Source organism: Venturia canescens, chromosome 9, assembly GCF_019457755.1.
Source record: "Venturia canescens isolate UGA chromosome 9, ASM1945775v1, whole genome shotgun sequence".
Lineage (NCBI taxonomy): Eukaryota > Metazoa > Arthropoda > Insecta > Hymenoptera > Ichneumonidae > Venturia > Venturia canescens.
Genome location: NC_057429.1, coordinates 15,037,032 through 15,051,289, shown reverse-complemented (window position 1 = coordinate 15,051,289; position 14,258 = coordinate 15,037,032). Strand labels below are relative to the sequence as shown.

General features: G+C 41.8%; 1 protein-coding gene across 1 annotated transcript in view; it reads left to right on the top strand.

Annotated features, from left to right (window-relative positions):
- Positions 1 to 14,258, top strand: part of LOC122416040 (homeobox protein aristaless-like) — a 93,188-nt gene that overhangs the window by 66,277 nt on the left and 12,653 nt on the right. The window contains exon 2 of the mRNA XM_043428706.1: positions 4,075 to 4,435. Coding sequence (XP_043284641.1) covers positions 4,075 to 4,435 — 361 coding nt within the window. The remainder of the gene's footprint in view (positions 1 to 4,074; positions 4,436 to 14,258) is intronic.

Genomic DNA, 14,258 nt, shown 5'->3' with positions numbered 1-14,258 from the left:
TTTTCAATGTTCCTCGAAGATTCGTTGAACCGTAAATCAGTATCGAGGCGTTAGCATTGTCGATTCGGGGCGAATTTTTATGGCCCCGCGGCGATGTGGGAAACGCCTCGATGGAAATCCCCGTGGACTGCGGCTCGCAAAGGGAGAACGATTTTTTCACAACTCGGAGATATTCCTTCGACTTTTTCAACGCTTTTTTCATCTCGATCGCTCACCATGTGGACAGCCAATGATTGACCGGTTACGCAGGTTATTTGCCGCTCATTTTACATGCTGCATGGCCACGCAAGTCTGTAGCAATAATATATGTACATTTAACCGACCCCAATGAGTTGGCTAATTAGTTTATTACACTGCGTTAATTAACGTGCTCGTAAATTCCACTCGCGTGTGCCAGTGTGCACTGAGTTAAGGGGCATTATAAAACTCCGGGCCGTCATAAAGTCGAGCCAACCGCGTGCCCAGATATTAGTAGCTCGATCGAAGGAGCTCATTTGGAGGGATCGAACGCTCTCGAAAAACGATGGAAATACGAACGAAAATTTTCTCATTTTTAGTCCCCGTGGAAATCATTTCTTCGTCAGCCGCAATCACTGCAATGCCAATCGACTGCAATGATCGTTGGAAATATATTATAATTTGTTTGGTCTATCATCCGTTCCGACAAACAATAATTAAACGCTGTGAGAACATTTTTGCCTAGAATTATCGAACGATTGATAAAAAGTGTGAAATTATAATGCTCCTCGTAATGTTGAGTAGTACAGGATTTAATTGATCCAAGAAAAATTTTATGATCTACGTAATTGCACTCGCTATACGCGAGCAAAACGAGCGATAGTGCGAGAGAGAAAGAACGAGAATGATGTTGGGGTTCAGATTATTTTCCGTTTAACAATGGAGATCGAAATCTGTGCTAACTAAAGAGGTCACACGAGTCTCTCGTTCGGAGAGTAACGTTCGAACTTAAATTACAAATTTCGAAGAATCGAAGCCTCACGAATAAGCAGCAAAATGTAACTCCAACTTTGATCGTTCCGAAATAACAAAACGACCCGTGTCAAGTTTAATGATCCTAGCAAAAAAAATCATAATTCTTCCGAAAATATTATAATTCCGAGCCTGAACCAAGAGCTTGGGAGAATTGATTTTTCGACAGTTTTCCAACGATCTCGCAGCCCCGGAATAATATCGCGATCGTGACTCGAGCGAGGATCTGTGCCAAATGAAGGAGGTGAAAGAACCCGGGAAACGATCGCGAGCCAATGCAATCTTTAGATCCTCACGCATACACACGCACGACGGGGGTTATGTATCTAGAGAGAGAAACCTTCGGGGTGAGCCCTTTTGAAGCTGCGCTCCCGTGAAATTACGGTGTTTACGCGAATTAGATTTCGGTTTCGGTAATTTTCAGTTAATAACGAACGAGACGTGTTTTGCGATGCCGGCATTCAGGTCCGCTTCTCTCTATCTATATACGAGAAAGATGCTTGTCTGTATAGGCGAGCAGGGAATACGGAGATGAAGGCAAAGGGGAGCTTCAAGAGGCACCTCGAGACGCAGGTACCATTTAATGCCATTACAGTGTGTTGAGAGCTACCACGGAGCTCTTTTTCGCGTTTTACGCACTCCTCACCTGTGTGTATATACGTAGTACACCATATAATAAATGAAAGCTTATAGAAGTGAAGCGAACTGTAGGATATTCGATCGCGCGGCGTGTATGAAATAAATAAAAAATCCTTGCTATCGAGCATTATCGTTGGCATTACGCCCGGGCTACCAGGCTGTGCATTATAAGCTCATTTCCGATAAATCGAGTCGATTAAAAAGTTGCCGCGTCTGCGAGAGAACGGATCGAGCTGCTCTGCTGGCCGCGGGGAGAAGGAGCAGCGAGCGAGCGAGCGCTACTACTCGTTAGTAATCGACAAAAGCACCCTTCGAAAGGTGAGCTTCCCTTGTTCCTTTTTCATTATCATTTATGCACTTTTTTCTCCTCGATACACGCTGAACGAGGAATTCTTGGAAGTGTAATCGCGCACTTTCGATACATCTTCATTAAGAAAATAATTTAATTATTCCACGATACAGTATACGGCTTCGTGGATAAACTTATATGGACTTTTGAAGAAAAAGAGAGAAAAAAAAAATATGTGTAGCGGAATAGAAAAACGATGAAAATAAACACAAGCTCCTTGTTATTTGTGCTGTTGCTTATTTCTGGATCGTGACTTCATGAATATAAATATACTTCGTTAGCGGCGTGCAACCGCGCCGACAAATTCGTAATTAATTGTCTGCTGCTATTATTGCTCGTACGATTAAACTACGCAAGTGCACGGGGCCTTCCGAGACCGCAATTCCTCCAACACTATTTCGCGTGAACCGTGTGTTTTTCAACTGAATTTTTATGTCCCTCGGTTAGACGACGACCATTGAATTTTTTTGACAAAAAAACAAAGGATTGCCGCGTCGATCCTCCCGTTGAGTGTGACAAAGGCAAAAAGTTTTGCTCGAATAACTTTCGATCGTAACTAATCCGACGAGCATACGACGAGCACTGATAACTATTTATTAGGCGAGTATTTTCTCTATGAAAACGCCTGTCGTCGAGTCCATAAAAATAATGGAGCCTCGCGCGCCCATAACGTTGGAGCGAAGCGCGTGAGCAGCAACGGATGATTGTTCCTGATCGTTCGATACGATCATTCAGAATCGATTTATTCGCGTAACTCGTTACCGGAAATGACGAGAATTTAATATTCACCCAGTTCCCTTGGCTTTTTCTTATTATTATTTATATTTTCACATGAAAACAGCTGCTTGGAGGGTTCGAATAAAAAAATCCTCTTCATTGCGGTGTCGATCGAAGGAACGATCGAACGATCATGGAATCGAATTGAACAGAAAAAAGGAGAATATTTTGTTGTACGAGCTAGTTCGCGAGATCTGGCATTCGAAATTGCCGTGTAACGGGCAATGCAACAGCCACATTGAACGCTGTACATCTGTTGTGTTGTATGTACGTGTATAATTCTGGCATCAAACGTGCCGAGGTGTCGGATCGGACGATGCGAAAGAGGGAGAGAGAGAGAGTGAGACTACTCGCAAGAATCATTAACGCGAGAGCCCCAGCAAGGTCGGTGAAAGGAATGAGTGGGTAGAGACTCTCGCATATATTTTATCGTTCGTTCCCTTTTGCACTATGGGCTATGTGAATAAGCTCTCGGAATGAGCGCTGTGGCGAATTACTATCGATTATGCGTAATTTACTCGATCCAACCTGATGTGATATAAATTCTTTATTTCATTCGTTTTCATCATCGATCCGCCATCAGTTATTATTCCTGCGAGAATATTAAATTTCGTAATCAAATCAGATTTGGGCGAGTGCTCGATTTGAAGATACATTTATAGGAACCGTGGCAATATGACAAAACGTACTGGCCATTTTTTTGGAATAAAACTTGATTTTTCAATTTTTTCAACGATCGCAATCGATTTCTAAGGAATTTTTACCCCTGAAAAGTCTCGTTATAAAATCAATTCCAATTATAAGATAATTCCATAAGATTGATTTCATGAAGTTTGAAACGACTGTTGATTATTCATTGTCGAAGGATACTTGCTAAATATTTATCAGATTTATTTTTCAACCGCCTCCAGGAAGTGACGAGTGGTTAGGAAATCCCGAATCTCGGTTCGGAAACTCCCGCTTTTGAAATAGTTAAGGTATTAACGCGCGAGCTCCTATTCTCTTGGAGAATTGGCCCGAGAATTCATCCGCGTCAACCGGAAATTATATACCGCATTGCTTTTCCGGCATATGTTTGTGGGGAATCCAATTAATAATTATTCTTCGAGCGGATTCGAAACCAAGCGTTTGCCTCTCCCATAGATAAATCGACCGAAATAAGTTTATGCGAAATAACAGAAATTTCGGAGCAAACGTTTCATTTTGACATTAATCGATTCGATTTCAAGTGAATACATTTTTTGGAAGAGCTTTAAAATGTAAATTGATTAGAATTTTTCAATGTTGAATAAGAACGGAGTTTTTTCGCTTGTTTACAGATAATTCTGGGCGAGGCAGCACCGAGGCCGTCTCGCAGACGAGTCCTGCAAGCAGTACGAGCAGCTCGAGCATAACTCAGGTGTGCCATCAAGCTCACCAGCCTGCTCAACATCATCAACAACAAGCGATTCATCAATCGAATCAAACCAATCAAATGGGTATCTCGACCGAGGATGTTAGACCCGAGGACGAGGGCTCGCACCCTAGGGCTGCCCCAACGAGTCCTGAAAGTGAGGCCGAGGCTGATGACTTTGCTCCTAAGAGAAAGCAACGAAGATATCGGACGACCTTCACAAGCTTTCAACTCGAAGAACTAGAAAAAGCTTTCTCCAGGACTCATTACCCAGACGTTTTTACTCGGTGAGTTGTCAGGCTTGAAAAATACGAATGTAGCGTCAATTTCGAGTGTTTTTTTTCTTTAAGGACTCTCGTTTTTCGGTCACTGAAATCCATTAATTTAGAGCTGTGTACAATATTTTAATGAGAATTTTCGAAAAAAATCCCGTTTAAATACATCGAAGTGGAATGAAATTCCATCTTTGATAAAGGACCGAAGCGGAGACAGATTTTTTACGAGCGCATCTGTATCACTGATGCTGCTTGTCAGGTGAGCGCAGCGGCGTCTCGCTCACTTCGCATCTCTCTCATTCTCCTTCTCCATTCTTTCTCTCTCTCTCCTCCGTCTTATCCCCGTGTCTAGACTAGATAGGGACAGAGGCGCGACGTCGGTCCTGCTTGAAAAGGCTCTTTAGGATCCAAGGACGCTGATAATATTTAATGCGTGGTAGTTTCTCTTATCGGACACTTTCAGATTACGGCTCCACGTTTCGTGACTCATATTTTTTCCGTTCTTAAGCCTTTCGAGGAACAATGCTTCGCGAGCATGTCGAATTAGCCCGAATTTAACGAAGAAAATCATAATTATGTGTGATTTTACCTCGAACCATAAAGAATTTTTGTCTCTACATTTTTTAATTGAAAAAAAAAAACATCGCTGACCTTGTCGTCGCCAGTCAAATAAAATCCTCTGGAAATGAGGGGACGAGAACCGATCGCGAGCGCAGTCTTCGCAGCTTCCAACTTTTTCATCACGTCGCTCCAAGTTTTCCTTTCCCCACGCGATATTGAAGCCCTTTTTCTCTGTCTCGTCCCTCGCTTCATACTCCTTCACGTTTTTGCTTCTCTTCGTCGCGTTCTTTATATACTCCCTTTGCCGTGGAGCTCGGAACACCCGGTAGGTAACTAATAGCGGTGTAATCGCTCGTAATAGGTCCGGTCCCGTGGCCTCGCTTCCATACCACAGTCACAGGCGGTGTGTACACTCGTATATATATATATATAAAGATCAACACAACTACGAATGTACGTGAACACTCGACGAGTGTGAGTGATCCTCACTCTCACGAACCGCGAGTTTCTTATTCGCAAAAGCGATTGTAAAGCTCGCGCAATTAACGATCGAGCGAGAAAAAGATTGAGACAGTAAAGAAAAGCTCATCAAGCTATAAATTTGCTCTTTTCACGTTTACAATTGGATCACAGCGGGCTAAATTCTGCTGAGATTTCGGTCATCGAGGAAATACTGTAGCCAATGATTTTTCACAAAAATTATCATTCGTCAGATTTTTATTTAAGGTAGTCCCCATCATGCGCGAGAGGATTTTCTTGAGAAAATCTTGAAATTTACGCAAAGTTTAAATGCGTAGTCGACTCACACGCGTAGCAAATTTTGAAGGGTTCGTCTCATTGGTTATTGAGATAAACGAGTTTAAATATGAAGACAAATACACAGGGTTACAGGGACATGTGTAAAAAATCGTTTACCTTTCCATACAACGAATAAACGCTTCTTACGAAGTTCATGAAAAACGTACACGATAACAATGAAGTATATAATGAAGGTTTGGGAACAAAATTCGAGACGATAATCTTACTAGTAATAAAGATACGTTACGTTAAAGATTGAACGAAATTGGCAATGAGCACTCGTAACATTTGCTTATTTCGGCATTTTGTTTCTTCTTGGCTTGACCCATTCCTGTCACAGTCTTTTGTCTTTTTAAGTTGAAAAAATAAGTTGAAAAAATGTATTTACAATTTCGAACGAATAACTATGACATTAATTTAAAGTGCGATTATATCTTCAATTAGGGAGTAAAAATCGATGTAATTTAGACACTCATAAAATACGATCCTTCGGGCACGATCGAGCTTAATGAATTTTCTATAGTTAGCGAAGAAAAACAGTTTTCCGAGTGCCAACGTAAGAATAAATCGCTATCGTTCTTCCCGATAATGATGCGGCTACATAAAAAAATGTCATGCATAAATTGGCAGCTACGCGCCAAAAGGCGTTCAAGACTTTGGCAGGGTCGAAGGAGCTTCATAAACTCCCTCTCGACCCCCCCGTAATCAGCGTATTAAACCTTCGTGCATTAAGGATGATGATTTTCAACGTATCCATCCTGCCTCGTCGCTTTTTCGATAAGTTTTTTTTTCTCATTCCCATTTTTTCGTCCGCTCCCTTATTGCTTGGCTCATTTCGTAATCGGCGCTTTACCGTAGCGTCGAATCGGCCATAGCATTGGCTAATAGCCGCTCGCAGGCTATCAGGCTATTTCATTTGGCAATTAGTCGTTATCGTCGAGCAGCCACGAACCGAGCGCGTATGACGATCGTGCGCTTTCCCACTATATTATATTCAGATCCACCGAAAGAGAAGTGCATTCCGGGGTTATTAAATGTCTTATTACTGTGGCTAAACGATCTGCCTCACAGCCACGTTACGTTTATTCATTTTCCCCCTTTTTTACCTCCATTTCCTGCGTACTTGGCCAATGAAAATTAATGAACGTGATTCCAACAAGTTGTTCCTTATTTTCAAGGGGAATTAATAACATTTTGCAATTCGGCTTTGTTGACGTTGAAATCGATGCTTCTTGAAAATCCAATTTTCCTGGCTTCCTACCATTTTAGCTCCCGCCTTCCGAGCCTTTTTATATTTCTAGAATACGCAGGACCACCCCCTGAAAACTTGAATTTTCAAGAATTTATAAAAACTCCCAAAAATCATTGCCAACGTTCCTCGTTCGAAAAAACTCTCCAGCGCGAATGCCTACCGCGTGTTTGCCGCTAGGAAAAAACAAGCGTGATACTGCTCGCAACGTATTTCTATATTTAAAGCATAGCCTCGTTAAATATAACTCTAATTGAATTTTATGGTCGCTTAACTTTTATTGAGCGGAGTATAGACTGTCGATCTTTTAAATTTAAGTGTCTCACATATCTGTAGATAACTCGTGTTCGTACGAGATAATTTAGCATATATTCATGTATCCTACGAGTCCGAAGCGGTAAAACCGATAAATCGGAGTGTCGTTTTATTAAAGGGCTGATTTTTGCGTCATAGATCGATAGAGCGTGTCCGTTAACATACGATAAGGAACGGGACGATGCTGGTTGCTCTATTAGAACGATTATATTACCGAGCAAGTTTGTGAAAATATTAATTACAGAGATACGTATCGCGCTACGTCGAAAGAGCCAGTTTTCATTAGTATAAAGCAATAAATGTGATGTTTTTTTCTTTCATTCTCAAATAAACGCGATCGCGCAGTGGTGCTATCTGCAACGTTTTCATCATCGAAACCTCAAATCAAGTTGCTCGACATACTTTCGTGATAATTCATTGAAAGTTTTTTACGATCGTTTGTTTATGTTTGTTTTTTTTTTTTAATGACAAGCCAATAAACAAGATAATTAATTTTCTACGTAGATTAATATACAAATCGGTAGAGAGGGACGGAGGGAAACAATTTCGGATTGTTTTTTTCTCGTTTGCTTTGCTCCGAAACGTCTCGCGCCGGATTACAAATCTCTGATCTATCGATCGATCGATTTTCAAAACTCGTTCGACGTCGATTTCTACCTCACCAAACCGGTAAATTTGTACATGTGTATACATAAACGTATTGAGTTTTAGAGGCATGTCGTGGGCGCTCGGTGGTAGGCTTATAACATCGCGAGGTCCCGTAAGAGGTTCTTGTCCATATTACGCTAAACACTGGCCCCGGTGTTAGCTCCAGATCTAATTTAGATAGGAAGAATTGAAGAGCTCTCCCGTGAGCTACCGGCGAACGATTGCGATCCAGCAGCCGCCCATTAACCAGATCTTCTCCCCCTTTGTTTCTCCTCACTTTCTTTCTACCTCCAATAAACATACATAGCTATTTTTTTTTTTTTTTTTCATCAGTGTACACAAGAAATTGTACAGTCATTGGAAACATCAATTTTAGTACGAGCAAGAACCCTCGGGCTCTGTTCGAGCTGCATTTTTTTTGCCCGAATTTTTTCCTCCAGGAAATTGGCTTGCAATCAAAGGATTTAATTAATAAAGCTTCCTGGAATGAGTTCGATTGGAAATTGATCATTTTTAAGACCTTGTATGCGCTTGTGATGGACGGAAAAATCGAAAATTTCTTTATTCGATACTCTCCAAGTACAATGTCTGAAGAATATTCTCACCAAATTTCATAAAGATCGGAGCATTAGATTCGAGGTAGGCACGATTACTAAAAATTATACCACTTATTTATTATAATAATAGCGAGGGCCCGGACGAAGGATTTCGTACTTTGTTGGGAAAAAAAATGGTAACAAACAACCGAAAATTTAGCACCTCAAAAAGTGAATTCTCTGTTAAAACTGTCGCGATTTTTTTTAAATCAAAATTTTTACAAATCCTTCGTTCAGGCCCGAGCTATATTATAATAAATAAGTGGTATAAATTCGGTATGAATCGGCGGATTAATAGTTTTTTAGTTATCATCTCCACCGCAACTGATACTCAAAAAACAGTTGGAGTTTTTGATGAAAAAAATTGCACAAGTACACGAACATGTGTAATAATGAACGTTCTTCAAAGTTTTTCAACAAACATTTATTTCCTTGTCGATAAAAAATCAAGTAAATCACGTTTTTTCGCCTGCTGCAAGTGTATCTAAGGCCTTAATAAAGCCAATTTTGCCAGAGCACAAATACCGACTTTTTGTCCCTTTCTCCACGTCGCGAATTGCGAAATGATAAACTCTCACATAAAACAAGACTTTTCCATCGAGTGTGAGAATTTTTCGCGCTCGAATCGTAAAGAATCGATGGCAAAGAAAAGAGCCGCAAAACTTTTCTAGTCTCCGATTATGCCTAATATCTTCTCGCGCAATCTCATATAGCCGCGCGAGTAAACTGCCGATCACGAGAGAGCCGAGGAAGAATGCGACGCACGTATAGGATCCTCGTGGGCACAAATATTGCTCGCGAGGCAATGTGAGCCAGAGGTTGGGCGCGCGGGTAATTCGAGTAATTACCGGACAATTACATTATCCAATTAACCCCGGAGGTCGTAACAGCGCTGAGCAGGGAAAGAGTACAACTCACTCGCTAGTCGGTCACTCGGAATGGTTGCTCACACTTTTTACACGCCGATATATATATACGTATACAAAATACGTATAAGCGTAATAGTTTCGTACGACCGTGATTGTCCCTCGTGGCGCAATTCTAATTATCATTGTTTGACGCTTTACCAAGTTGTGTGTATACAATAAGACGAGAGAGAAACGAGTCGCACTCTTATTCGCGGAAATTCGCAAACCCAACGGGAAGTGTAATGAGACTTTACGAGCGTGGCAAAAGCGGATTCAATTGTGCGCCACCGGAGCGTTTCTTTCGCACTTTGCTTCATTCATTTACGCGAAATTACCTTCCGTAATTATATCACCGTCCTCTCTCTTTCTCTCTCTCTCTCTCTCTCTCTCTATAAATAAACCAAGTTTTTCAGTCTCCTACGATTCATTTGTCCGCGCCCGATGTCTTTTTCCTAATTGCCCGAACGAACGTTCCGATTACCGCAACTTTCTCGGTCATTCGGACGAAGCAACGTCGTTTCGGTGCTCACGATTATTCGGCGAATCGACGTTTCTCTTCGGACGATCCAAGGATCGCAGAAATGCGCGTGGAAGTAGAGAAGCGCGAGATCCAGGGCGCGATGCGGATCTACTTTGTTATAAATTTTATTTTCTCGCGTGACGAATCGGAATTAAAAGAAGTTCATTCCAATTCAATTCACTCGTCTCCTTTCGACGGCCCCGAAAAAAGATTTTTTGGGGGACATAAACACCGAGCTACTGTCAAAAGTTTATGCGCCTGTTTACGGAGATAAAGTGCACGATCGACACGCAAAGTGGTAAATTCCTCAACGTGGATGCGTACGCGTGTATCAAAGAATGCGAGGAGTAACCGTCGATGGACAGTAGTCGAGATCGTAATGCCCGCTTAATACGCGTACAGCGCGTGGAGTGCCAATTACGGATTGGCCACGCTACCGCGCCAATCCGCCGAAGGATGCATCTCGCACTTCCCAAAGCAAGTGCATTACGTACGAATCGGCTCTCCCTCCAAAACGCACTTTATTCTCGGCTCATGCTCTCTTCCGGCTCCATTTTATCCTTCCAATTAAATTCCCTTATGATAAAGTAATCTTGACAAAATATTACAACTTACCGATTAAGCGATTAAAAATAATTGGTTAATCGATCGATTATTGCTCGAATCGATTCGACGAAAGAAACGACGATTGGCGAGGACACACGAATTCTGTTGTTTTTCGTGAGACCGTCGCTGCGATGGCGGACATCTCAGCTCCAACGATTTCATGGAAATGTGACGAGATGCCGAAGCATAACGAGGCGTGAAGAAATGCTTTTGGATTTTCCGACCACTAATTGCGAAATCTTGCGAACGACCTCACTCTCACGCCGCTCCTGCGCTCCGGAATACGACACGTGATATCACATTTTTATGAAATATCATGCGAGGAGAAACAGTTTCGAAAAAAATGACTCGTTTTTCGAAAATGTCTGCGACGACTTCTCTGAAAAAGTGGCTCCACATTCGATTTTTGTGACTCGCTAAATTTCTCACGATCGCTTCCCACGGATGACGTTCCGAGCCTTTTGATATTCAGCAAAGAAAAGGGAAGATCGGACAAGCTCCTTAAACTTGTGGCTTGAACTTTGTTCGAACGCAAATCTCGCGTGCGCCGGGATAAAAGAGCTAACGAATTATCCGGAATAGATCTGGAAAGCGGACTGCTGGAAAAGTTGATATTACCGTAGCTCGCGAAATTGCAGGTTGCGACACTGCATAGGTGCACCGGGGATCTGTGTACATAGAACAAAAGTCGCGGCTCCGTTCAAAGCCTCCCCGCGGCTGAAGGACGCGCCGTTGAGTGAAAAAATGAGTGGAAGAAAGAGCGATCCCTGAACTACGAACAAGAGGAGAGAGCGAGAAGGCCTCATCTCAAAACGGTTGCAATTCGCGGGGAAAATGCGTCGTAATTATGTGCAAACTGGAACGAATCCGCGCGGAGCTCGAAACCGCAAAAATTCGTGATCTTATTAAATCCCGAGCATAAAAAAACGGCGAATATGTACGAGCCGAACCTACAGCGATTGGCAAATCGAGACGAAACAAAAAGAGCCGAACACGATTTTTCATTCCTCAGAAATCCGCATCGTCGTTAATACGTTTCATAAAAATGATTGAATCGTATTCCCCGACTCGCATTAAAATTGTGTCATCGCATTTTAGAGCACACAGTTGTGAACCGAGCTCGCACAATTCTATTAGAACCCTTCCCATCAGCTCGTATCGCAATACTCGTGTGAGTCAGAGCGTGATGTGTTGGAGAATTCAACGTACGCAGCATGCATTGAAAAACGAACTGGCACAGACTCTTTCAAGTGATCTAACTTCGTACGGAATTCACAGAAAGAGAGAGAAACAGGGAGAGAAAAAAAGGAACGAGTCTGTGCCTTAATATATATATAAATATATACTAATATGTGTACATAGATGTAGAAAAGCATTGCGATATGTGTTATTAACAATTATGGAATACGAGGACGAAAGTATCAGAGCGAGAAGTATAATTATACCCTTACTTCTATATATCGCAAACAGTATACAAGTATTTCACATTGTAATCAGTGCAAAAGTGGAAAATCAAAGGATATCTTGTACGATATAATTAATACTTTTTTTTTGTAATTGCCCTTCATTAAATAAGCTTGGTGGATGTCGAGAGCTATAAACTTGAGTCAACAAAAGTTTGTTTAATGACGAGCGATTTGCCGAGTCTTCTGCACGGAGAAAACGGATTCGTTTTGTACAGTGAGGAATATAATATTGTTTTTCAAAAGTTTTCAAAGTATTTAGCCAACGATTACAAACAGCATAGTATTTTTTCAATTGTGCTCAAGCACTCACTGATAAGTGGAAATGTATTGTAAATCACAAACTTTCACTGTCAGCATAGTAAATTCTGTCGAATATACACCGAATACGTGTGTGACATTTTACCATAGGTATAGTTTTTTTAGACTTGCACGAGCGTACTTTACAATATAAACATTCGAAGGGAGTGAAAACATTTTTTACCATGCTCATAGAGAAAAAAGACTCTCGAGTCTTTTGAACGAAAGTTATGGGTATCGGTATTTTTATTATGGTGGATAGAACAGTTCTTATTACTTCTCTTCGAATTAATGCTGCAATCCAGAACGTAACTGTCCCCGAGATATTATATTCCTAGTATACTTTCCTCTAGAATTTTCGCGGTCTCGTTTTCTTCGTGTATTTTTATTCGGTTATGAACGAAGGTGTACTTTGAGTCTATCTTCATGGGGATAATAATAAATTTAAATTGTTTGACGAACGGAAACGACTGCAATGATGAAACTCTCGTGAGGATTTTTTTTTCACTTCGATGAACAGATGGACCTGGTCAGAGGGAAGTGCGTCTGCGGATCGACGCAGGTACATATTAAAATGTATTACCTCCTCGCACTCTCGCTCGCACTCGTTGCATCTTTCAAAGACTTCAAATGAACCAGGCGCGGATTCCCTCGTCTCTCAAATTGGACTCTCCCTCCGTATTTTTGTTTAACCTTACCGATCACCCGGCAATCCGATTTTCTCAATTATCCAAACCGCTTCCGTTCGTCCAACGCTTCGGTAGAGCAGACTTCGATAAATTACTGCGTGTTAACAGTCTCGAAGAACCGCACGGCATTCGAGGGAATCGAATGTTACGAGTCGAAACAAAGCGATCCAACCTCGAGGAGAACAAGATTTTAATAAAAGTTTGATTTTCGAGATGTGACACAGGATCCCAAAGTGAAATTCATTGGTTAGTTACAAATTGATTAATCGGAGCTCGAAAACAGTCCGGCAGCGGGGATTGTGGTTTTGAAAATTTTGGAAATCATCAATGCAATGGTTTTTGACACTTCAAAGAGAATAATACAAAGAAAAAAATTTGAAATTATAAAAAAGCATTTCACCTCGTTCGTAAGTTTCGCGCCTTTTCATCGTTTTTATGAAAGTGTGAGAAAAAGTTTCACAACCCGGTCGTTGACGGGTTGAAAAGGATTTGGAATAATGTGCCATGATTTTCCCTCTTCTCTACCAATCGGTAAAAAAGGGTTGCTACCATCGAGATTCTTAGCGTTTGTATATGTAATTTCTTGGCCCCATTCCCTCTCGTATTTTTTCTGAGGCACGTTACGCTCATACCGACGTTGCCCATCTCGCTGTTGGTCTCCGTAGCGCGTAACGGACATCAAGGGGAGAGATCTCTTTCGTTCTTTTCCATTTCTTGGTCGGTGAGCTGAGGATTCTCTCTCCCTTTTGCTCTAAAACCCTCGCCGGCTTCTGTGCGGTAATCACCGAGATTCGACTCCTGATTTCGGGGAACATCGGGGGTAATTTGCTTTCGAAATGAAGTGGCGTTCTTCGAGTCCCCGTGCCCATCTTCTCGCGCGATATCGAACCTTTTGCTCGGTATAAAAGTAGGGGAGGGTGGAAAAATTCTCGTCGCTATCACTTATGACGCTGCTGCACGTATTTTAGAAGTTTTCCAATTTTAGTGGAAATTCTAGAGGCGATTCTGAGCCAAATGTGACATTGAGTATGGCCAAAGACTCGGAATTAAGCGCGACGAGAACCATCATTCCCATCGCACGTCAAAGCAGAATGTAATCGATCGACTGGTGCGACCTTGAAAATCCTCGAAAGCATTCTCCCTCGGAAGTTCCTCTTGCGATCACGATCCCCCCTCGTCTCT